General features: G+C 46.2%; 1 protein-coding gene across 1 annotated transcript in view; it reads left to right on the plus strand.

The window, feature by feature from the left end:
- Positions 1-26380, plus strand: part of vwa8 (von Willebrand factor A domain containing 8) — a 489820-nt gene that overhangs the window by 241761 nt on the left and 221679 nt on the right. Inside the window, exons 21-22 of the mRNA XM_038802772.1 lie at positions 3847-3923; positions 22756-22831. Coding sequence (XP_038658700.1) covers positions 3847-3923; positions 22756-22831 — 153 coding nt within the window. The remainder of the gene's footprint in view (positions 1-3846; positions 3924-22755; positions 22832-26380) is intronic.

Genomic DNA, 26380 nt, shown 5'->3' on the forward strand with positions numbered 1-26380 from the left:
GTGCAGACTCCGCACAGGCAGTGACCCAAGCCGGGAATCGAACCTGGGGCCCTGGAGCTGTGAAGCGATTGTGCTATCCACAATGCTACCGTGCTACCATGGTCACTGGATAGACATATGGATGAAAATGGAGTAGTGTAGGTCAGATCGGCTTCAGATGGTTTCACAGGTCGGCGCAACATCGAGGGCTGAAGGGCCCATACTGCGCTGTTATGCTCTATGTTATAATTCCGCATACTCACCACAAATTTCTCTTCACCTCAGTCCTAAAAGATTTACCCCATATCCTCAAACTATGAACCCCTAGTTCTGGACTCCCCCATCATCGAGGACATTCTTTCTGAATCTACGCTGTCTAATCCTGTTAGAATTTTGTAAATTTCTATGAAATTTCCACTCACTCTTCGAAGCTCCAGTTAATATAATCGTAACCGATTTGATCTCTCCTCATATGACAGTGCCTCCAGCCCAGGAATCAGCCTGGTAAACCTTCGCTGCACTCCCTCTATAACAAGAACATCAAAACTGCAACAATACTCCAGGTGTGACCTCACCAATTCCCTATACAATTGCACTAAAACATCTCTATTCCTATACTCAAATCCTCTCGCTATGAAGGGCATCATACCATTTGCCTTCTTTACTGCCTGCTGTACCTGCGCACTTACTTTCAGGGACTGATGCAGGAGGACACCAAGGCCTCACTGAGTATCCACCACTCTCAATTTACACCCATTCAGATAATCTGCCTTCCTAGTTTCCCACTAAAGTGGAAAACCTCATATTTATCCACATTATACGGCATCTGCCATGCATATGCCCACTCACACGGTCTGCCCAAATCCCGCTGAAGTGTCTCTGCATCATCCTCACAGCTCACCCTCCCACCCAATTTTGTATCATCTGCAAATTTGGAGATAATACATTAAGTTCCCTTATCCAAATCATTAATATATATACATGAACAGCTGTGGTCCTAGCACAGACCCTTGCGGTACCCCACGACTCATTGCCTGCCCATCGGAAAAAGACCCATTTATTCCAACTTTTTGCTTCCTGTCTGCTAACCAGCTTTCTATCCATCTCAAGACACCACCCGCAAACCCATGCAGAGTAATCTGCTATGTGAGACCTTGTTGAAGACCTTCTGAAAGTCTAAATAAACCATATCCACCGGTTCTCCCTGGTCAACTCTACTAGTTACATCTTCAAAGAATACTAGATTTGTTACGCCCAATTTCCTTTTGTAAATCCATGCTGACTTTGTCTAATTATACCAGTACTTTCCAAATGCTGTGCTATGAAATCCTTGATAATGGACTCCATCAACTTCCCCACTAATGCTTTTAGGCTCGCTGTTACATCTCTCTGCCTCTCTTTTTGAATAGTGGGTTTATATTAGCTACCCTCCAATCTGCAGGAACCATTCCAGAGTCCAAAGAGTTTTGGAAATTGACCATCGATGGATCTACTATTCTAGGGCCACTTCCTTAAATACTCTGGGATGAAGATTGTCAGGTCCTAGAGGTTTATACAATCCCATTCAATCCCAATTATTTACCTAAACCTATTTCTCTACCAATAGTAATCGCCTTCAGCTCCTCACTAAAACTTGTGTTACTCAGAACTCCCGGTACATTATTCATGTCTTCCTTTGTGAAGACAGAAGCAAAGTACAAATTTAGTTCATCAGCCATTTCTGAGGATGAGATGGGGAGCATAGGATCTCGGACATATACGGAGAATTGATGGAAACTGAGAGATCCTCGGTGGAGTATATAAAGCAGATATGGGCGGAGGAGCTGGGGAGGGTGGGTATTTGAGGCGGAGCTATGGAGTGAGGCCCTGTGAAGGGTAAATTCGACCTCGTGTGAGACTGAGCCTCATTCAGTTTAAAGTGGTGCATAGAGCACACATGACAGTGTCGCGGATGAGTCATTTTTTTCCAGGGGTGCGGGCAGTGCTCAAGGGTGCCAACGAATCATACCCATGGGTATGCCGAAATTGGAGGAGTTCTTGGAGAACTTTATGGGGACTATGTTGGAAATTCTGGGGGTGAAGGTAGCTCTGAGCACATGGGTGGCGATCTTTGGGTTGTTGGAGAATCCGGGAGTGCAGTTTGGGAGAGAGGATGACGTTTTGGCCTTTGTTACCCTGATAGTCCCCTGGCTGGATTCGGAGCTGCCCAAGGCGGCGGGTTGAGTGAGTGACTGAGCGAAATTCCTACATCTGGAAAAGATGAGTTTTGCTATTATGGGGTCAGAAGAAGAGTTATTCTCGAGGTGGAGGTTGTTCCTGGCCTTCTTTAAGGAGTGGTACACATCAGCAGGTGGTGGGGAGGGGGGGGGGGGGGGGGGGGCTGGGGATTGGGGTGTTTTACAGTGTTGTGTGATATTTTGGGGTTCTTTGTATTATTATAATTGGGAAATGGGGCAGGAAGATTGGGTTGGGACATAAACCTTTATTAATGTCACAAGTCGGCTTACATTAACACTGCAATAAAGTTACTGTGAAAAGCCCCTAGTCGCCACATTCCAGCGCCTGTTCGATTACATGGAGGGAGAATGCAGAATGTTCAATTCATCTAACAAGCACATCTTTTGGGAGGAAACTGGAGCACACGGAGGAAACTCATGCAGACACGGGGAGAACGTACAGACTCCGCACAGACAATGACCCAAGCCGGGAATCGAACCCAGGTCCCTGGCAATGTGAAGCAATAGTGCTAACTACTGTGCTACCGTGTCGCCCATGGAGGGGTTTTGTATTATTATTATGGTTTGTGGATGATGGTCACTTGTGTTTTGTAAATAATTTGAAAATGCTTTGAATAAAAATGTTTTAAAAAATAAATTAGGAGAGGGGAATGTGCAACGATACCTGGATATCCTCGTACACTAGTCACTGAAGGTAGAGCAGGTACTAAAGAAGACATATGGTATGCTGGCCTTCATTGCAGGAGGATTGGAGTACAGGAGCAGCGATACCTTGCTGCAATTATACAAGGCCTTGGTGAGGTCACACTTGTAATATGTGCAGTTTTGTTCTTATCTGAGGAAGGATGTTCTTGCTATAGAGGGAGCGTAGCAGCAAGACTGATTCCTGGGATGGCAATATTGACGTATGCAGAGAGATTGAATTGGTTCGGATTGTATTCGTTGGAGTTCAGAAGAATGAGGGGGATCTCACAGAAACCTATAAAATTCTAACAGGAGTAGACACGGTAGATGCCGGAAGGATGTTCCTGATGGTGGGGGGGAGGGGGGGTCACAGTCTGAGGATACAGGGTAGACCATTTAAGACAGAGATAAGGAAAAAATATCTTCACCCCCAGAGAGTGGTTGGCCTGTGGAATTCGTTGCCACAGGAAATACTTGAGGTCAAAACATTGTTTTCAGGAAGCAGTTAGATATAGCATATGGGGAGGGAAGGCAGGAACAGGCTATTGAGTTGAATGATCAACCATGATCATAATGAATGGTGGAACAGACTCGAAGGGCCGAATGGCCTCCACTTGCTCCTATTTTCCATGTTTCTATGAACATGATTTCACCTCTCTGCCTGTCCCTGCCGTCTGGTGAAGCTCCTTGTTTCTGCTCTGCACATGCCCATAGATGCCCATGATGTTTTTGATTTACAAACCTATGTGATCAAAGGGGAGGACCTCAAAACCGAGCTGCACCATCCAAATGTTTATATTTTCTAATTGTGTGTTGCTGCTTCCCCTACTGTATCTCCGCTGTCTGTTCAAGATGAATCTTACTTCAACTCTATACCAAGTAATAAGTCAGGTATTGACTGTGGTTCTCTGAATTATCATTTTGTCATTTTTTACCATTTATGCAGGGTGTGGGCAAAAACAAGATTGTTGACCATTTCCTACATCTATTGAACAGACCCAGGGAATATTTACAGCTTCACAGGTAATTATTGACTGAACTGTTCAAATTATAAGTAGTATACATTATTCTTAATTAACTTAAATTGCTTCGGACCCAATATTTTGTTAACCACTGCCCTAGCACAGTAACGCTTTCCCTAGAGCTGGGCATTACCATTGGTAACAATTTATAAGAAGAAAGACTCCAACTTTGGCTTCATCGTCTTAGCCCAGCAGAGTCTCACCTCTTCCCTCCCATATTTTGGTTTCCCCTCTAAAAGTTGTAATCAAGGATCCCCAGGACCCTCCCTTCCTGCACCCTCATTGCCACTCCTTATTCTTCCTAGCAACAGCTCACAGGTTCCTGCATTGAACTTCATCTGCCATCTCGTCTCCTTGGTGGTGAGACATAAGAAGTAGAAGGAGGAGTAGGCCATTTGGTTCCTGCTGCACCACTCAATAAGATCATGGCTGATCTGTTTGTGTTGAGTTCCACATTCCCCCTCTACTCCCGATAACCTTTGATTCCCTTGCCCAATGAGAATCTATACAATAATATGCAAAATACTGCCGATGCTGGAATCTGAAACAAGAACAGAGGGCACTGGAAAAACTCAGCAGGCCTGCCAGCACCTCTCAGGAAAGAAACAGAATTCATGTTTCAAGTCCATAGACTCTTTGTCAGCCTCCGCCTTAAAAATATTCAGTGACTCAGCCACCCCCGCCTTCTGATGCAGAGAGTTCCAAAGACAGACAACCCTCTTTGAGAAAAAACATTTCCTCATCTCTGTTCTACAAGGAGGTCTCCTAATACTGAAACAGTGCTCCCTAGTTCTGGACTCACCCACAAGAAGGAACATGCTTTCAATGTCCAAAGACATTCAGGATCTAGGATACTTCGATCAAGTCACCTGTCACTCTTCTAAACTCCATCCAGAGGATCCATAGGATCCATTGAATCCCTACAGTGCAGAAGGAGGCCATTCGGCCCATCAGGTCTGCACGATCCTCTCTCTGAAAGAGCATCCTGCGTAGACCCACGCCCCCGCCCAAACCTATAACCCCACCTAACCTGCACATCCTTGGACACTTAAGTGGCAATTTATCATGGCCAATCCACCTAACCTACACATTTTTGTACTGTGGGAAGAAACCCATGGAGACATGGGGAGAAAGTACAAACTCCACACAGTCACCCAATGTTGGAGTTGAACCCAGATCCCTGACACTGTGAAGCAACAGTGCTAACCACTCTGCCACCTTCCTGCCTAGTGGAAACGAGCCCAGTATTTCTAATCGAATAAACAAAATGGTATAATTTGAAGAGGGAGGTAAGACGAAAAAGACATTGGAGTACGTGTGCACAAACCTCTGAAGTGACTGGACAGCTAAATAAAGCAAATGGAATCCTGGACGGTGAGTGCTTACTTACCCAACATTTATTCCATGCTGCCACTGCCCCTTTATCCCATGGGCTTCAGTTTTTGTAATATGTGGTACTTTGTCAAACACCTTGTGAAACAACAACAGCTGTTGGTGACATGCCAAAAGCAAAATTACTCAACTACTGGAGATCCAACCTATACAAGATAATTACTGTCACATTTGCGGACGTCACTAGATCACGCGTTACATGGTCAGTACATCATGTCATACTGCCTCTAGCCAAATTTGGCAATGCTATTTTGATTCCAATTTTACCTTTAAGTAGGGCAAAAGAAAATTCTATGCAAATCCCTGGCACTGCTTAAAATTCAGTAATCTGAATAATTAGTTAGTAATGTTACAAAATATTTTATCTCAAAGTATTTTCTTGATGTGTAAGAATATAACATATCAAAGTAAAGTTTACTTCTAACATTTTGTGCTCAATGTAAGTTATGCTGCACATTTTGAATAAATATAATGGTCAGGAAGGCCGCAAAGTATATGTCCTTAGATTAGTAGCTATTTTTAAGCCAGGCTGTGCATGAAATAAAACTTCTGGCCAAATTCAAGGTTGAACGGAACATTTCAGTAACAAATGAAACTGGGACACCTGCAGTGCAGCTGTGCTTCTAAAAATATTCCAGGCCATTATCTGCATTCCAAGTGAAGTTAGTTGTGAAATTCTTGCTGTTTCTGTCTGGCTTGTCTACCTCCCAGTGACTGAAGAATCGCAAGACGTTTTTCTCCTTGTTCAGTCATTAACAGGAATTTAGATGTTCTAAATTTGATAAAAGTTTGGTCCTACTTTTGAATGAAATGAAAATTGCTTATTGTCACAAGTAGACGTCAAATGAAGTTATTGTGAAAAGCCCCTAGTCACCACATTCCGGCGCCTGTTCGGGAGGCTGGTACGGGTATTGAACCGTGCTGCTGGCCTGCCTTGGTCTGCTTTAAAAGCCAGCTATTTAGCCCAGTGTGCTAAACCAGCCCAGTCACATTAGAAAAAGTGCATTTATATAGCACCTTTCACAACCTTAGTTTGTCACCAAACCTTTCTTACCAAGCGTGATCATGTGTGCGGAACTTGGCTATGCGCGACAATGCAGAATTGCCGAGCAGAAACTTATAGCTGCAGGAACGGATGTCCCGAAGTGTGGTATATTGGCGAGACCATGCAGACGCCGCGACAATGAATGAACGGACATCGCGCGACAATCACCAGGCAGGAATGTTCCCTTCCAGTCGGGGAACACTTCAGCAGTCAAGGGCATTCAGCCTCTGATCTCCGGGTAAGCGTTCTCCAAGGCGGCCTTCAGGACGTGCGACAACGCAGAATCGCCGAGCAGAAACTTATAGCCGAGTTCCGCACACATGAGTACGGCCTCAACTGGGACCTTGGATTCATGTTGCATTACATTCACCCCCCACCGTGAGGCCTGGGCTTGCGAAATCCTACCAACTGTCCTGGCTTGAGATAATTCACACCTCTTTAACCTGGGGTTACCCTTATCTCTGGATCTGTAAAGACTGAATTACCTGCAAATGCTTGCATTCTGAGCATTGTCTGGCATCTTTGAATTTGTATCTAATATGTTTCTGGAACATACCTCTTCATTCACCTGAGGAAGGAGCAGTGCTCCGAAAGCTAGTGTTTGAAACAAACCTGTTGGACTTTAACCTGGTGTTGTAAGACTTCTTACTTTAGAGCACAGAAACCCTACAGTGCTGAAGGAGGCCATTTGGGCCATCGTGCCTCTGAAAGAACACCCTTCCCCACTCCCTATTCCTTAACACCGTAACCCCATCTAACCTCTATATCCATGGACACTGCAGGGCAATTTCATCATGGGAAATCCAGCTAATCTGCACACCTTTTGGACTGGGAGGAAACCGGAGCACCCGGAGAAAACCCATGCAGACACTGGGATAAAGTGGAAACTCCACACAGTCCGCCTACCCAAGGCTGGAATTAACCCTGGGTCCCTGTAGGAAATAGTGCTGACCACTCTGCCACAGTGCTGCTGTTTCTCAAGAAGTAGAAATAGGCTGGAAATTTCCAGCCCCCTCCTTGCAGCGGGTTTTGCTGTGGTGGAGGGGGCTCTCCATTGGCTGCTGGCCGGAGCAGCTGGTCCTGGCAAAGTCCTGGCTTGCCCATCCCACAACTAGGGAACCCGCGGTGGAGGGTGACTTCAGCGGGACCGGAAGATCCTGTTGGTGGGAAAGGCCGGAAAATCACACCCGTAGTTTCTCACTGTCCACTCTATCACTTGTAACAATCAAACTTTTATCATATTTAGAACATCTAAATTCTAGTTAATGCAACCCCTATTTTGTGCAATGAAAACAGAAAATGCAGGAAATACTCAGCAGGTCAGACAGCATATGTGAAGAGTTAAAGGAGTTGACGTTTCAGGTTTGGGCCCTTTCATCATGTGAACATACAAAATAGGAGCAGAAGTAGGCCATTTGGCCACTCGAGCCTGCTCCACCATTCAATAATCTCATGTCTGATCTGTTTGTGTTGAGTTCCACATTCCCCATCAACCAAAGATAACCTTTGATTCCTGAGCTCAAAAGAATCTATCTACCACTGTCTTAAAAATATTCAGTGGACACGTCCGGTGGATGCCATGGAGGAGTAGGTCGCACATTTGATAGCTCCCGCCTGTGACGGACTTTTGGACCTATTTCCCCTGTTTTTTTTCTGGATTTTATGGGATAAATCAGTGAAGAGTGAGACAGTGAGGAGAAATCCCCCTCCGGTGTATGGCGAATTGGACAAGAAGTGGCCATGTGAGAAGACGAAATCCTGTAAGGAAGACGTGAGAAGAGCTGGTATCGCGGGAAAGCATGGCGGAGAGCAAGGGCTGTGGGGAGACGTCACAGTAGTCGACGGAGCAGCTGGTGAAGTTTTTCGAAGATTTCTTCGCCAAGCTGAAGAAGGACACGCTGGACCCGATTTAAGGCTTCAATTGATCTGGACCCGATTAAGGCTTCGATTGATCAAGTTGTGCAGAATCAAGAGACCCACGGAAGAGCGATCCAGGAGGTGGAGAAAATGGTGTCCGAGCACGAGGAATAGATAACCGTGCTGGAGACCGAGACCAAGGTGGAGATGCTGAACGACCTCCAGAATGAATGCAGGAGAACCTGGAGGACCTCGAGAACAGGTCCAGGAGGCAGAATCTTAGAATTGTCGGCCTCTCTGAAGGCAGTGAGGGATCGGATGCGAGGGCTTATGTGACGGACAAGTTGAAGAAGTTGATGGGGGCTGAGGCATTCCCTCAGCCCCTGGTACTGGATAGAGCGCACAGAGCCCTCGCGAAGAAGCCCCGAGCGGACGAGCCACGAGGACGATGGTGGTACGCTTTCACCGATTCCTGGACAAGGAACACGTTCTGCGGTGGGCCAAGAAGGAACGGAGCAGCAAGTGGGAGAATTGTGAGCTGCGCATTTATCAGGACCTGAGCGCGGATTTGGCCAAGAGGCGAGCTGGGTTTAATCGGGCAAAAACAGCCCTCTTTAAGAAGGGGGTGAAGTTTCGGGATATTGTACCCAGCCCGTCTGTGGGTCACAAATGAGGAACGGGACTTCTACTTTGAAACACCGAATGAAGTATGGACCTTTATTGAAGGAAAAAGAATGGAGGTGAACTAAAAGACACTGAAGCCTTGGAGAGTACTGTGGTGGTGATTTGTTGTGCTGGGATGTATAAGTGTAAGTAGTGTTATGTGTAATAAGGGGCTGTTTTGATGGCTAAAGGTAACTTTGTCTTGCAGGGAGCTGGTTAGAGGTGGGGCTGGTTCTGTTTTTGGGTGTTTGTTTTTCAAAAGTGGCTGTTTCTTCACTGTTTTTTCTGATGTTTGTTTACTGGGGAATGTGATGCTTTTAATATGTTTGTCCAAGTGGGGGGAAGAGGGAAGAGAACAATGAGGAGACAGACTGTTGACTACAGGGAAAGCGGTGGAACAGTTGAGGAAGGCAAGGGGGCGATTTATGAGTACGGGGAAAAGGCAAGCAGAATGTTAGCGCACCAGCTCAGGAAAAGGGAGTCGGCCAGGGAGATAGGGAAAGTAAGGAGTAGAGATAGGAATACTGTCCTGGACCCTGTGGGGGGAAATACGGTGTTTTAGGACTTTTATAGTAAATTATATGAGTCGGAACCCCCGGCTGGGTGGAGGGGATGAGGCAGTTTTTGGATCAGTTGGGGTTTCCGAGGGGAGATGGGGATCTGGTGGAAGGGCTGGGAGCCCCCTGTGGAAATAATCGAGGGGCTGGAGGACATGCAGTCGGGCAAGGCCTCGGGGCCTGATGGCTATACGGTGGAATTCTTTCAGAAGTTTTCGGAGATATTGAGCCCACTGCTGCTGAGGACATTTAATGAAGCAAGAGAGAAGGGAGTCCTTCCCCCAACAATGTCGCAGGCCTCAAAGAACAAAGAAAAATTACAGCACAGAAACAGGCCCTTCGGCTCTCCAAGCCTACGCCGATCCAGATCCTCTATCTAAAACTGTCGCCTATTTTCTAAGGATCTATATCCCTCTGCTCCCTGCCCATTCATGTATATGTCTAGATACATCTTAAATGACGCTATCGTGCCCACCTCTACCACCTCCGCCGGCAATGCGTTCTCAGGCATCCACCACCCTCTGCGTAAAGACCTTTCCACGCATATCTCCCTTAAACTTTTCCCCTCTCACCTTAAACTCGTGACCACTAGTAATTGAGTCCCCCACTCTGGGGAAAAAGCTTCTTGCTATCCACCCTGTCTATACCTCTCATGATTTTGTAGACCTCAATGAGGCCCCCCCTCAATCTCCGTCTTTCTAATGAAAATAATCCTAATCTACTTGTATATCACAAACAACAGTGGTCCGAGCACGGATCCCTGTGGAACACCACTGGTCACAGTTCTCCATTTTGAGAAACTCCCTTCCACTACTACTCTCTGTCTCCTGTTGCCCAGCCAGTTCTTTATCCATCTAGCTAATACACCCTGGACCCCATGAGACTTCACTTTCTCCATCAGCCTACCATGGGGAACCTTATCAAATGCCTTACTGAAGTCCATGTATATGACATCTACAGCCCTTCCCTCATCAATCAACTTTGTCACTTACTCAAAGAATTCTATCAAGTTGGTAAGACTACCTTCCCTGCACAAAACCATGTTGCCTATCACTGATAAGCCCATTTTCTTCCAAATGGGAATAGATCCCATCCCTCAGTATCTTCTCCAGCAGCTTCCCTACCACTGATGTCAAGCTCACCGGTCTATAATTATCTGAATTATCCCTGCTACCCTTCTTAAACAAGGGGGCAACATTAACAATTCTCCAGTCCTCCTGTACCTCACCTGTGTTCAAGGATACTGCAAAGATATCTGTTAAGGCCCCAGCTATTTCCTCTCTCACTTCCCTCAGAAACCTGGGATAGATCCCATCTGGACCTGGGGACTTATCCACCTTAATGCCTTTTAGAATACCCAACACATCCTCCCTCCTTATGCCGACTTGACCTAGAGTAATCTAACCTCAACATCCGTCATGTCGGTGAATACCGATGCAAAATACTCATTAAGAATCTCACCCATTTTCTCTGACTCCACGCATAACTTTCCTCCTTTGTCCTTGAGTGAGCCAACCCTTTCTCTAGTTACCCTCTTGCTCCTTATATATGAATAACGGCTTTGGGATTTTCCTTAATCCTGTTTGCTAAAGATATTTCATGACCCCTTTTAGCTCTCTTGATTCCTCGTTTCAGATTGGTCGTACATTCCCGATATTCTTCCAAAGCTTCGTCTGTCTTCAGTCGCCTAGACCTTATGTATGCTTCCTTTTTCCTCTTAGCTAGTCTCACAATTTCACCTGTCATCCTTGGTTCCCTCATCTTGCCATTTCTATCCCTCATTTTCACAGGGACATGTCTGTCCTGCACTCTAATCACCCTCTCTTTAAAATCCTCCCACATATCAAATGTGGATTTATCTTCAAATAGCTGCTCCCAAACCACATTCCCCAGCTCCTGCCAAATTTTGGTATCGTTGGCCTTCCCCCAATTTAGCACTCTTCCTATAGGACTACTCTCGTCTTTATCCATGTCTCCCTCTCTCTCCCCCTCTCTCCTCAGGTCTCTCTTTATCACCCTCTCTCCCAGGGCCTCTCTCTCTCTTTCTCTCTCTCACTCGCCCTCTCTCCCAGGGCCTCTCTCCCATCGCCATCTTTGCTCACAGACAAAGAGCCCGGGGGCACTGGGGTTGCTGTGTGGAGGGGACACCCGGGTGGCCAGCCTCAGGTGGGGGGGTGGAGATGGGGAGAGCAATCTCTCCTCGAGAGCAAGAACATGCTTCCTCAGAAAAGGAGACCAAAACTGCAAACAATACTCCAGGTGTGGTCTCACCAAGGCCCTGTATAATTGCAACAACGCATCCCTGCTTCTATACTCAAAACCTCTAGCAATGAAGACCAACATACCATTAGCCTTCTTTACCGCCTGCTGCACATGCATGCTTACCTTCAGCGAATGTGCACAGGGACACCCAGGTCCTGCTGCACACTCCCCTCTCCCAATTTACAACCGTGGGGCAGCACGGTAGCATAGTGAATAGCACAATTGCTTTACAGCCCCAAGGTCCCAGGTTCGATTCCGGCTTGGGTCGCTGTCTGTGCGGAGTCTGCACATCCTCCTCATGTGTGCGTAGGTTTCCTCCGGATGCTCCGGTTTCCTCCCACAGTCCAAAGATGTGCAGGTTAGGTGGATTGGCCATGATAAATTGCCCTTAGTGTCCAAAATTGCCCTTAGTGTTGGTTGGGGTTACTGGGTTATGGGGATAGGGTGGAGATGTCGACCTTGGGTAGGGTGCTCTTTCCAGGAGATGGTGCAGACTCAATGGGCCGAATAGCCTCCTTCTGCAGTGTAAATTCTATGATATTCAGGTAGTAATCTGCCTTCCTGTTTTTACTTCCAAAGTGAATAACCTCATATTTATCCAAATTATACTGCATCTGCCATTGATTTGCCCACTCGCCCAACCTGTCCAGATTGTCCTGTAGGATCACTGCATCCTCATCAAAGTTCACCCTCCCACCCAACTTGGTATCATCTGCAAACTTTGAGTATTCTAAAACTTAGGGAATTGTGATCACTATTCCCAAAGTAATCCCCGACTGAAACTAAACCACCTGGCTGGGCTCATTCCCAACGCCAGCTCCAGTATGGCCCCTTCCCAAGTTGGACTATTTACACACTGCTCCAGAAACCCTCCTGGATGCTCCTTACAAATTTTGCTCCATCTAGACCTCTGACACTAAGTGTATCCCAGTCAATGTTGGAAAAATCAAAATCTTCTATCACCACCACCCTGTTGCTCCTACATCTTTCCATAATCTGTTTACATATTTGTACCTCTATCTCACGCTCGCTGTTGGGAGGTCTGCAGTACAGCCCTAACATTGTTACCACACCCTTCCTATTTCTGAGCTCTGCCCATATCGCCTCACTGCTCGAGTCCTCCATAGTGCCCTCCTTCAGCACAGCCGTGATATCCTCTCTGACCAGCAAGGCAACTCCTCCACCCCTTTTACCTCCCTTTCTATCCCGCCTGAAGCATCGATATCCTGGGATATTTAGTTGCCAATCATGCCCTTCCCTCAACCAAGTCTCAGTAATAGCAATAACATCATACTCCCAGGTACTAATCTAAGCCCTAAGTTCATCTGCCTTACCTACAACACTTCTTGTATTTGAACAAATGCACCTCAGACCACCAGTCCCTTTGCGTTCATCATCTGCTCCCTGCCTACTCTTCCCCTTAGTCACGCTGACTTCATGATCTAGTACCTTACAGGCTTTAGTTACTACCTCCTTACTGTCCACTAACCTCATTTGGTTCCCACCCCCCTGCCACATTAATTTAAACCCTCCCCAACAGCGTTAGCAAAAGCACCCCCAAGGACATTGGTTCCAGTCCGGCCCAGGTGTAGACCGTCCAATTTGTAGTAGTCCCACCTCCCCCAGAACCGGTCCCAATGTCCCAAACATCTGAACCCCTCCCTCCTGCACCATCTCTCAAGCCACGCATTCATCCTGCCTGTTCTTTCATTTGACTACCACGTGGCACTGGTAGCAAACCTGAGATTACTACTTCTGAGGTCCGACTTTTTAACTTGGCTCCTAACTCCCTAAATTCTGCTTGTAGGACCTCATCCCATTTTTTACCTATATCATTGGTGCCTATATGCACTACGACAACTGGCTGTTCACTCTCCCCCTTCAGAATGTTCTGCAGCCGATCTGAGACATCCCTGGGGCACCTGGGAGGCAACATACCATTCGAGAGTCTTGTTTTCGACCAAAGAACCGCCTATCTGCTCCCTTTACAATTGAATCCACGATGACTATAGCCCTTCCACTATTTTTCCTGCCCTTCTATACAGCAGAGCCAGCCACGGTGCCATGAACCTGGCTACTGCTGCCTTCCCCTGGTGAGCCACCTCACCCAACAATATCCAAAATGGTATACCTGTTTTGGAGGGAGATGACCGCAGGGGACACCTGCACTGCCTTCCTGATTTTTCTTTGCCTTTTGGTCACCCAATCCCTTTCTCCCTCAGCAATCCTAATCTGTGGTGTGACCAATTCGCTAAACGTGCTATCCATGACCTCCTCAGCATCGCGGATGCTCCAAAGTGAGTCTATCCGCAGCTCCAGAGCCGTCATGCGGTCTAACAAGAGCTGTAGCTGGAGACACATCCTGCACGTGAAGGAGCCAGTGACATCAGCCATGTCCCTGAGCTCCCACATTGAGCAAGAGGAGCATAACACGGGTCTGAGTTCTCTGCCAATTTTAATCCTAACCTTAACTTAGTCCAACTATAATATCAAATAATAGATAAATGAGAAAGGAAAAAAAAATTGTTACCAATCACATGATTAAAAGAAAATTGAAATAGTAAAACCCTAACTTGTCAACACACCTCAGAAAAGTAAAACTACATACCAGTCACCAGCCAATCACTTACCTGCTGACTGTGACGTCACGGTTCAACTTCTTTCTATTTCTACCTGCCCTCGAGTCTCCCTCTTGATCTTTACTCGGCTGGGATCCTCACAGTTATTGTTTTTTTTGGTTAAAGATGGAGGTAGGGAGGGAAACACTGAAGAAGTGTTTGGGGTTTAACTGTCACTTGACAACAGCTCCTCCACAAACCACCTTCTGGATACAGAGACTGCTATGCACTGATGCAAATTTTCCTGCAACAGCCAATCAGTGGCTACCCTCTGCTGTCCTCTGTTGGATGCTTGCCTTCACTTGAACACGGGGGGTGTCTTGCTCAGGTACACCTTCTGGATACAGTGACCGCAATACACTGATGCACATTTTCCCCGCAACAGCCAATCAGCGGCACCGCTCTGCTGCCCTTTGCTGGATCATTGATCGTGGAACGGAAGAAGGATCCGGAGCAATGCGGGTCAGCCAGGCCAATTTCTCTACTGACTGTGGATGCCAAACAACTGGCTAAGATACTGGCCACAAGGACAGAGGACTGTGTTTTGGGGGTGATAGGGGAAGACCAGACGGGTTTTGTAAAGGGCTGGCAACTCAAGGCCAATGTTCGAGTGCTTTTAAATGTTGTTATGATGTCCTCAGAAGGATAGGAGGTGGAGGTGGTGGTACAGAGAAGATAGAACAGGTAGCGATGGATGCGGAGAAAGCTTTGGATCGGGCGGAGTGGAATTACCTGTGGGAGGCGCTGGGAAGGTTTGGATTTGGTGAGGGCTTTATTGACTGGGTGAGGTTACTCTATCAGGCACCAGTAGTGAGTGTGCGTACGAACTGGCTGAGGTTGGGGTAATTTGAACTACACCGAGGGATGAGGCAAGGGTTCCCCCTCTCCCCGTTACTGTTTGCTCTGGCCATAGAGCCATTGGCAATGGCCTTTAGAGCCTCTAGGAACTGGAAGGGGCTGAATGGGGGGAAGCTTTGGGGGGGGGGGGGGGGGGGCCTGGAGACGATCTTATTAATGTGGAGGGACTCAAAGCCCCCGAGTGTGGAGACCTAGGTTAGTGACATGGCTGGGTTTCTCAGCTTCAAGAAAATAAAGGGTCAATAGTTGGGTTCACCTGGAGGTGGCAGCCATTCGTGAACTTTCTCGGGGAAAATAAAAATGTCAGCAGATGCAGATTCCAGGGGGGTGGTGGGGGGGGGGGGGGGGGGGTTGTTGTTTTATGGTTGGGGTGTGTGAATATTGGGATGGGGGTGGAAATGGTTATTATACCACGTTTATGTCATTGTTATTGTTATTATTTTAAAACTTTCAAATACCTTAATAAAATATTTTTTTCAAAGAATATTCAGTGACCCCGTTTCCAACACCTTTTGAGGCAAGAGTTTCATAGTCTGACAATCCTCGGAGAAAAACAATTCTCCTCATCTCTGTCCTCAAAGGGTGACCCCTAATTTTAAAACAGTGCCCCCTTGTTCTTGACTCACCCACAAAAGGAAACATTCTCTGAACATCCACCTTGTCAATAACGTTGAGGGTCTTAAATACTTCAATCAAGTCACTCCTCATTCTTCTAAATTTTAATGGAAACAAGCCCAGTCTGTCCAATCTTTTCTCGTAGGACAACCCGTTCACTCCATTCATCAATCTAGTAAATCTCCTGCGAACCGTCTTCGATGTGTTTACATTCCCTAAATAAGGAGACCAAAACCACGCACAGTATTTGGGATGTGGTCTCACCAATGCTCGGTGTAATTGAAGCATAGCATACTTATTTTTATGTCTGTTTCCTCTTGTAATAAAGGAGAACATTCCATTAGCCTTCTTGATTACATGCTGCACCTCCATACTAACATTTTTTGACTCATGCACAAGAACACCTAGATCCCTCTGCACTTTAGCATTCTGCAGTCGGTCTCCGTCTCTGCCTTTTTTATTCGTCCTGCCAAAGTGAATTACTTTCCACTTTCACATTTTACTCCATTTGCCAGATTTTTGCCCATTCATCTATAACCATTTGCAAACTCTATGTCATCTTAACAGCATAATTCCCTACCTATCCTTGTATCGTCTGCTAATGGAGTAGCATGGTAGCACAGTGAGTATCACTGTTGCCTCACAGCTCCAGGGCCCCATGTTCGATTCCCGGCTTGGGTCACTGTCTGCGTGGAATCTGCACATTCTCCCTTTGTCTGCTTGAGTTTCCTCTGGTTTCCTCCCGCAAATCCTGAAAGAAGTGCTGTTAGGTGAATTGGCCATTCTGAATTCTCCCTCCGTGTACCCAAACAGGCACCGGAATGTGGCAACTAGGGGCTTTTCACAGTATCTTCATTGTAGTGTTAATGTAAGCCGACTTATGACAATAAAGATTATTATATTATATGTACCTACAATGTCTTTGCTCCCCTCATCTAAATGATAGATGTGAATTGTGAAAAGTTGAGGTCCCAGCACAGACTCCTGTGGACTCCACTCTTCACATCCTGCCGAAGACCCATTTTAAAAAAATATATATTTTTATTCTCCTCCTTTTCAAATTTTCTCCCAAATTTGAAACCCACCAACAATAAACAATAAGCAGGAACGAATATAATGTCAACCCCCATATCAACAACAATCCCATCCTCCCACCAACCCCCAAACAACTGCCCATGTGTAAACAAAACAAACAACAAAAAGGCATCAGGAATCACCCATAGTCACCATTAACACTTTATAGTCCCCCTCCGCCGCCCCCCCCAACTAATGTTCGATGTTATACAATTCTTGCAAGTGCAAAATGAATAAGGCCCATGAATTGTAGAACCCCTCCATCCTTCCCCTCAGTTCAAACTTAACCTTCTCATGAGTCAAGAATTCCCACAGGTCCCCCTGCCACTCCAGGGCGCAGGGTCGCGCGGTTGCTCTCCGTCCCAACAGGATTCGCCTTTGGGCGATCAACGAGGCAAATGCTACAACATCTGCCTCTAAACCCGGCTGGTCCGACACCCTGAATATGGCCTCCCGAGGGCCCGGGTGCAGTTTCACGTGCACCACTTTAGAAATTATCCAAAATATTTCCTTCCAGTCATCCAGAAAATACCCTAAAAATCTCCTTCCAGGGCTAAAACATATGAATGTGATTTGAAGGACCCCCCCGGCAACATTCACACACATCTTCTACCCACTCAAAGAGCCAGCTCATCCTCGCCCTCGTGAGGTGCGCTCTATATGCCACCTTCAGCTGTATGAGCCCCAACCTCGCACATGAGGTGGAGGCGTTCACTCTCCAGAGCACCTCACACCAGAACCCCTCCTCCATACCCCCTTCCAACTTTTCATCCCACTTTGCTTTCATCCCTTCCAGTGGTGCCTTCTCCTCTTCCAAAATAGCCCCGTAAACCGCCAACACAACCCTCTTTTCCAGTCTCCTTGTCGTTCTTCCTGGCTCCACCGGGAAGCTCTATCTCCTTCCTGGGAAAATCTCAAACCTGCATGTAGCTAAACATTTCCCCTTGCTCCAGCCCATACTTCGCTCCCAGCTCCTTCAATCCTGCAAACCAACCCCCAAGAAGAAAATCTTTTAGTGTCTTAATCCCCTTCTCCTCCCATTTCCGAAAATTTTTGTCCCACTTCCCTGGCTCAAATCTGTGGTTCCCCTGAATCTGCATTTCCTTTGACCCTGCCCCCAACCCGAAGTGTTGCCGAAACTGCCTCCAAATTCTCAGTGAAGCTATTATTACCGGACTCCTTGAGTATTTCCCCGGGATCATTGGGAGCGGCGCTGTTGCTAACGCCTTCACTCCCGACCCTCGACATAATTCTCCACCATTCTGACCCATTGGGAGTCAACCCCTCTGACCCAGCTTCGCACCTTCTCCACGTTCGCCGCCCAGGAATAGTACATCAGGTTCTGAAGACCCAAACCCCCTGCCTGCCTTCCCCTCTGTAGCAGCACCTTTCTAACCCTGGCCACCTTCTCTCCCCATATGATCAAAGATCCATTTATGCATACTCTCTGCTTTCTGCCAGCCAACCTATCTTCAGTCCAGGATAATATCATGTGGCAAAAGTTCCTGTTTCATGGACAGTGTGGCTTACAAAATGTTTTTATAATTTCTTCTTATAATTTAACCGTTGGAGTCCAGGTATCATTCGGATAAATCTTTGCTACGGTCCCTCCGAGGCTAGTATATCCTTCCTAAGGTGTGATGCCCAGTGGTATTCTTGGTAACGTTGAATGAGAGCTTTATATTACTGAAGCATTACCCCATTGTATTCTAGTTCTTCAGATCTGAGGCCAGTATTCCATGAGTCTTTTGATGATTTTCTATACCTGTTCGTTAAATTTTAAGAATCTATGCACATGGACCCCCCCCCCCCCCCCCCCCCCCCAAGTCCATTTAAAATCTCTTGATTAGAATGTGAACTCCTTCTGGCTGAGAGGTAAGTGTGCTACCAACTGAAGCATGACTGGAAGTGGCACTCTCGCCTCTTCTTAAATGTGCCCTGTGCATTGCAGCTAACAAGGGATAGGAACAAGCTCTGGCTTCAGTGCAGTGCCTGATGAAAAACAACCGTGCATTTGCAGGAACAGCTGCAGAAACAGGACTTACAACTCTTGTAAGCTAGAGGCAACATGGAGGACCTGTGTTGAGTCCAACCAGGTCAGCCTCTGTCCTCAGCAGCAGTGAGTTCAGCCCACCTTGACCAGAGAGTGAGAGAGAAGGAGAGTGAAAGGGGAGGAAAAGGAAAGAAGCAATGGATGGCTGGGAACGGGTAAAATCTGTGATAGTAAAGGGGAGAAGAAAGGGGTAAATTGGAGGGGAAAGGGATGGATTCAAAGGAAAGAATAGGGAAATGAAGTAAATTCATCAACGAAATTCAGAAGATTCAGCATGGAGGATAAGGAAGGAATTAAATGGTTATTGATGTTGGGGAAATGGAAGGGGAAATAGGGATGGATAGAAAGAAATGCTAACTTGAAATAGTGGCACGATGGGGGAGGTGTGGAGAGAGGAAGCAGTGGAGAGAGAGAAAACCAACTGACATGGATGGAGGGTAATGGAGGAGTACCAGATTAAAATGGGTTGGAATAGAGAAGAATACTGCACTGGAATTTTAGAGGGGGAGGAAGAGTGGCACAATGGTTTGTAGCACAGCTGCCTCAAAGCGCCAGGGACCCGGGTTCAATTCCGGCCTCGGGTGATGTTCTCCCCATGTCTGTATGGGTTTCCTCCCACAGTCCAAAGATGTGCAGTTTAGGGGGATTGGCCATGCTAAATTGTCTGTTAGTGTCCAAAGGTTAGGTGGGGTTACGGGGATAGGGCGGGGATGTGGGCCTCGGTAGAGAGTGTTCTTTCAGAGAGTCGGTGCAGACTCAATGGCCTAATTGGCCTCCTTCTGAACTGTAGGGATTGTATGAAGTGCAAGGATGGAATAGGCTGAATGTATAGGAAACAGCATCTCTGAAAGGGTGCAACATTGTTTATGGTTTCCCAATGAACTGGCACAAGCTGGTTATGAAGAGTGACTTTTGTGGAATTGATGTTCTAGTTTAAAGTTTAAATTTCACTTTGTTTTACCTTTTTATTAAATTAAAAATCTCACTTGACTGCGCTTCCTAACAGTCTTCTGCGTGATTTTAAACCTGTTTTGGTAACCACAACTTATGCAGCCAAAGAACACAACATAAGATCATAAGAACTAGGAGCAGGAGTAGACAATCTGGCCCCTCGAGTCTGCTCTGCCATTCAATGAGATCATGGCTGATCTTTTGTGGACTCAGCTCCACTTTCCCGCCCGAACCACCACAACCCTTTATTCTTCAAAAAACTATCTATCTTTACCTTGAAACATTTAATGAAGGAGCCTCAACTGCTTAACTGGGCAAGGAATTCCATACATTCACAACCCTTTGGGTGAAGAAGTTGCTCCTAAACTCAGTTCTAAATCTACTTCCCCTTATTTTGAGGCTATGCCCCCTAGTTCTGCTGTCACCCGCCAGTGCAACAACCTGTCCGCATCTATCCTATCTATTCACTTCATAATTTTATGTGTTTCTATAAGAACCCCCCACATTCTTCTAAATTCCACGAGTGCAGTCCCAGTCTACGCAGCCTCTCCTCGTAATCCAACCCCGTCAGATCTGGGATTAACCTAATGAATCTCCTTTGCACACCCTCCAGCGCCAGTATGTCCTTTCTCAGGTAAAAAAAAAATGGTTGTGTCAACCAGTTTTTAAAAAGTGAGGCTTTTGCATACAAGGGGAAGGAATTAATTGTTGTGCAATTAAACTCTGTGAAGTCACATATCAAAGGTGAGAATCAGGGTAGCACTCGCTTTTCCCAATTAATATCTCAAAACACTTGAAGGTAGGTGGGACGATTGGCTGTCTGGGCTCTAAGTCTCAATCTGTATTTTGGTTATGTTATCTCTGTTTTAAATTTCCTGTATAGTGTTTCTTTCCTCTTTCAGACAATGCCAACAATTGAAATTTATTTTGTAGTTAGAGTGGCATGTTTGAGAGCTTCATCTTGTATACCAATGTAGTCATGGTGAACAATATAGCCAAGAGACAACTGTAGCATAACCAATTGACTGCTGATCTTCGTGGATGCTGGAAGTACTGAAACATTTGGAGAAGATGCAGTAATGGGGTATTTGATTTCCCATGGATGGGAGCTTGTTGACTGATGGTTATTCTTTTTCCAATCTACATAAAAGAGACTGAGCAATCCGTGTTTGAAACTCTCCAGTGACTTCCTGATCAGATATTTTGGTTTGATGGAGAATATTGTCAAAAAGTGGGATGATTGTCTAGTTAATGTTGCAGCAAATCGGTGTGATGCTGCTCAAATATGTACAATGTTGAGATTCGATACTCATCCATCTCATCTCCTCCATGTCTGTCATGAATAATTTTAAAAATCTTTATTAGTGTCACAAATAGGCTTACATTAACACTGCAATGAAGTTACAGCCTCTAGTTGCCACATTCCTGCGCCTGTTCGGGTGCACTGAGGGAGAATTCAGACTGTCTAAATTACCTAATAGCACATCTTTCGGGACTTGTGGGAGGAAATCGGAGCACCCGGAGGAAACCCACGCAGACACGGGGAGAACGTGCTAACTGCACACAGACAATGACCCAACCCGGGAATCGAACCTGGAGCTGTGAAGCAACAGTGCTAACCACTGTGCTACCGTGCTGTCCTGGACTATGGTGCGGTGTCTTGCAAAATCCGTTGCCAAGCTGAAGAGTGTTTTCCAAGCTGTTGAGAAATCTATTCCAGGGGATCTCTTTGCCTGACGTGAAGTGAATTCTTTTTCGCAATAGGATCACAATCCAATTATCCAAGTTCAGAGGTTGAAGTATTAAGGCTAGAGGATCCCCAAGTGTGCACTAGGATACTGCCAGAACCTAACCGGTGAAACAGCACAGTCTGCTAGCATGTGTGCTTTACGTTGCTCATCATGCCAGCACCACCCCACCCATCAAGTCATTTGCTTACAGGGAATTCACCCACTATCCCCTCAACCAAAATTATTACAACCAGATTAAATCATTAAAATATTGTTTGTGAGATCTTGCTGCACGCTAGTTGACTGCTGCACTTCATAGGGGCCCCCTGAGGATAGGATAAGGTGCGATCAATCCAAGCTTTTTTTCCTCTATGAATGAAACAGCATAGAAGACCATTCAGCCCATCATGCCTGTGGTGGCTCCTGTCAATTCCAATGCCCTTTTCCCCATAGGCCTGATGAAAATTACTGTTGTATAACAAATAAAAATGAAATGAAAATAATTTATTGTCACAAGTAGGCTTCAAATGACGTTACTGTGAAAATCCCCTAGTCACCACATTCCGGCACCTGTTCAGGGAGGCTGGTACGGGAAAGAGTCACTGTTTCTCATTGCATATCTTTCAATGTGTTCACTCGTATTTCTACATTATTTTTGGTTGATTTATGACAAAACTGTTGCCTGTAAATCGGATTTTTACGATGTTGTTGATGTGTTGGGTACGCTGGGTCTGTGAGGACTGCGTTTACCAGAGCAGTGAGAGAGACAGGCTACCAACACTTGTAGAAGTACAACTCTATTTTATTTAACTATGAGCTGTTAAACATACTTGCACTGTGGGTCGACACTATGTTAGGTTGACTGAAGACCTATGGCTAACCTGACCAGACTATACTGCTAGCACATGGTAGATGTTCGTGCTACTGATTACGGGCTCTGGCTGTCTCAGAGGCTGCATCCCGAATGAGCGGGTAAACTAGTGCCCTCTGGCTTTATAGTGGCCGTGGCCTGTCTGGTGATTGGCTGCTGTGTTCTGTGTGTTGATTGGTCTTTCAGTGTGTCAGTCAGTGTGTGTCTATGCACCATCATATACTTGTGTGTATATTATGACAGTTGTCAGTTGATTTTGTGAAATATGTTATTTTACTTTATTTCAGAGACACCACCGTGCAGAGTCTCACTCTACAGCCATCAGTTCAACAGGGAGTTATCACGTATGAAGATTCTCCTCTGGTCTGTTTTAGTATCATATTTCAAACTAATTAAACCTCTCATAACCAGACATTTCTCTTCTTTCTGACTTCAGATACCATGGGCTAAAGTAACAACGAGCATTTGTGTTTATAATGCTCTGAACATAGCAGAGTGTCCCAAAGTATTTTCTCGGAGTGCAGTCAGACAGAGTTTGACACCATGGTTCAGAAAGAGATATCAGGACAGGGAACTAAACATTTGGTCAAAGGGACTGGGTTTTAAGCAATGATGAGAGCTGGAGAGCTTTGAATAGGAAACAATAGAACTTGAAGCTTGGGCTTCCTGTCATTGGAGGAATTATCAAAATCTGGAATGCACCAACAGGTCAGAGGGAATATAGATATCTTGCAGGATTGTGGGGCTGGGGGAAGCTATGGCGATAGGGAGGGGCAAGGCCTTGGATGCTTCTGTATGATGTGTAGCACTCACTCGTGCCTCAGTGATGTTGTTTATGGAAGACTGTCATTTCTATTTGACTCAAATGTCACCCGTGGTTCAGTCGGTAGCACTGTGAGTCACAAGGTTTCGGGTTCAAGTTTCACTCCAGGACTAAAGCTGACACTCCTGCGTAGTCATGAGGGAGTTGCACAATCGTGAGGGAGTGATTCAATGATGAGGGAGTGGTGCAGAGGTGAGGGAGTGGTGCAGAGGTGAGGGAGTGGTGCAGAGGTGAGGGGGTGGTGCAGAAGTGAGGGGGTGGTGCAGAAGTGAGGGGGTGGTGCAGAAGTGAGGGAGTGGTGCAGAAGTGAGGGGGTGGTGCAGAAGTGAGGGGTGATGCAGAAGTGAGGGGGTGGTGCAGAGGTGAGGGGGTGGTGCAGAGGTGAGGGGGTGGTGCAGAAGTGAGGGAGTGCTGCAGTGTAGTTTTTCTGACGCTCCATCTACCTCAGTACCTTATCGGATGAATGTAAAAGACTCCATGTCACTGTTTTGAAGAAGTGGAGGGGAGTTATCCGCAGTGTCCTGACCCTCAATCAACATCACAAAAACAGATCTTTACCTTGCTGTTTCTGGGAACTTGCTTTTTTTCTCATCCCCATTCTCCAGTCTTTCCCCATAACCCCTGATCCCCTCATTAATCAAGAACCTATCTGTCTCGGTCTTGAAAACACTCAGTGATTTGGCCTCCACAGATTTTGCGGCAAAGAGTTCCACAGATTCACCAACCTCTGGCTGAAGCAATTCCTCCTCAGCTCTGTTTTAAAGGATCATTCCTTTAGGCTGAGATTGTGACCTTTGGTTCTAGTTTTTCCGACAAGTGGAAACATCCTCTCCACATCCACTCTATCCAGGCCTTGCAGTATCCTCTAAGTTTCAATAAGACCCCCCTCATCCTTCTGAACTCCACGAGTACAGACGCAGAGTCCTCAACCGTTCCTCATACGACAAGCTGTTCATTCCAGGGATCATTCTTGTGAACCCTTTTCAAGGCCATCCTTCCTTCGATACGGGGCCCAAAACTGCTCACAATACTCCACATGGGATCTGACCAGAGCCGTATACAGCCTCAGAAATAAATCCCTGGTCTTGTATTCTAGCCCTCTCGACATGAATGCTAACATTGCGTTTGCCTTCCTAACTGCCAACTGAACCTGCCCGTTAACCTTAAGAGAATCGTGAACAAGGACGCCCAAGTCCCTTTGTGCTCTGATTTCCAAAGCATCTCCCCATTTAGAAAATAGTCTCTGCCTCCGTTCCTCCTTCCAAAGTGCATAACCTCACACTTTTCCACATTGTATTTCATCTACCACTTCATTGCCCACTTTCTTAGCCTGCCCAAATTCTTCTGTAGCCCCCCTGTTTCCTCAACACTACCTATCCCTCTACAGATCTTTATATCATCTGCAAACTTAGCAACAGTGCCTTCAGTTCCTTCTTCCAGATCATTAATGTATGTTGTGAAAAGTTGTGGTCCCAGCACAGACCCCAGAGGCACACCACTAGTCACCGGTTGCCATCCTGAAAAAGACCCCTTTCGCCCCACCTTCTGCCAATCAGCCAATCCTCTATCGATGCCAGGATCTTACCCTTAACACAATGGGCTCTTATCTTATTTAACAATCTCCTGTGCGGCACCTTGTCAAAGGCCTTCTGGAAATCTAAATAAATCATGTCCACTGGTTCTCCTTTGTCTAACTTCCTTGTTATCTCCTCAAATTTGTCAGACATGATCTCCCCTTGACAAAGCCATGCTGACTCAGTCCTGTTTTATCATGCACTTCCAAGTACTCGCGATCTCATCTTTAATAATGGACTCTAAAATCTTACCAATGATCGAAGTCAGGCTAACTGGCTTATAATTTCCTGCTTTCTGCCCCCTCCCTTCTTTTGTTTTTCCAATTAAGGGGCAATTTAGCATGGCCAATCCACCTAACCTGCACATCTTTTGGGTTGTGGGGGTGAAACCCACGCAGACATGAGGAGAATGTGCAAACTCCACATGGACAGTGACCCAGGGCCGGGATTCGAACCCAGGTCCTCAGCGCCGTAGTCCCAGTGCTAACCACTGCGCCAAATTCCGCCCCTCCCTCCCTTCTTAAACAGCAGTGTTACATTAGCCACTTTCCAGTCCTCTGGGACCTTTCCTGCCTCCAGTAATTCTTGGAAGATCACCACCAATGCCTCCACAATCTCCTCAGCTATCTCTTTTAGAACCTTGGGGTGTAGTCGATCCGGTCCAGGTGATTTATCCCCCTTCAGACCTTTCAATTTCCCCAAAACCTTCTCCTTAATGATGGCCACTTCACCCACCTCTGCCCCCTGATTCTCCTGGAGCCCTGGCATCTCACTGGTATCTTCCACCATGAAGACTGATGCAAAGTAAATATTCAGTTCCTCTGCCGTTTCTTTGTTTCCTATTATTACTTCTCCAGCCACATTTTCCAGTGGCCCGATGTCTATTTTTGCCTCTCTCTTACCTTTTATATATTGAAAAAAACTCTTCCCATTTTCTTTTATATTACTAGCTAGCTTGCACTCATATTTCATTTCCTCTCCCTTTATTGCTTTGTTAGTTGTCCTCTGCTCGCGTTTGAATGATTCCCAATCCTCTGGCTTCCCTCTAATCCTTGCCACTTTGTATGCTTTTTCTTTTGCTATTTTGGTGTCCTTGACTTCCCTCGTCAGCCATGGATGCCTTGTCCTCCCCTTAGCATGTTTCCTCCTCCTTGGGATGAATTTGTTTTGTGCCTCCTAAATAATCCCCAAAAACTCCTGCCATTGCTGTTCCACTGTCTCCCCTGCTCGACTCATTTTCCAGTCAACTCTGGCCAGCTCCTCCCTCATGTCTTTGTAGTTGCCCTTATTTAATTGTAATAGCGTTGCATCTGACTCCAGCTTCTCCCTCTCAAATGCAGGGTAAATGCAGGGTAAATTCTATCATATTGTGGTCACTGCTCCCTTAGGGTTCCTTCACCCAAATCAAGTCTGCCTCATTACACATCACCAAATCCAGAATTACTTGATCCCTAGTAGGCTCTGTCACAAGCTGCTCCATAAAACCATCTCTTAGACATTCCACAAATTCCTTTT

The sequence above is a fragment of the Scyliorhinus canicula genome, chromosome 7 (assembly GCF_902713615.1).
Source record: "Scyliorhinus canicula chromosome 7, sScyCan1.1, whole genome shotgun sequence".
Lineage (NCBI taxonomy): Eukaryota > Metazoa > Chordata > Chondrichthyes > Carcharhiniformes > Scyliorhinidae > Scyliorhinus > Scyliorhinus canicula.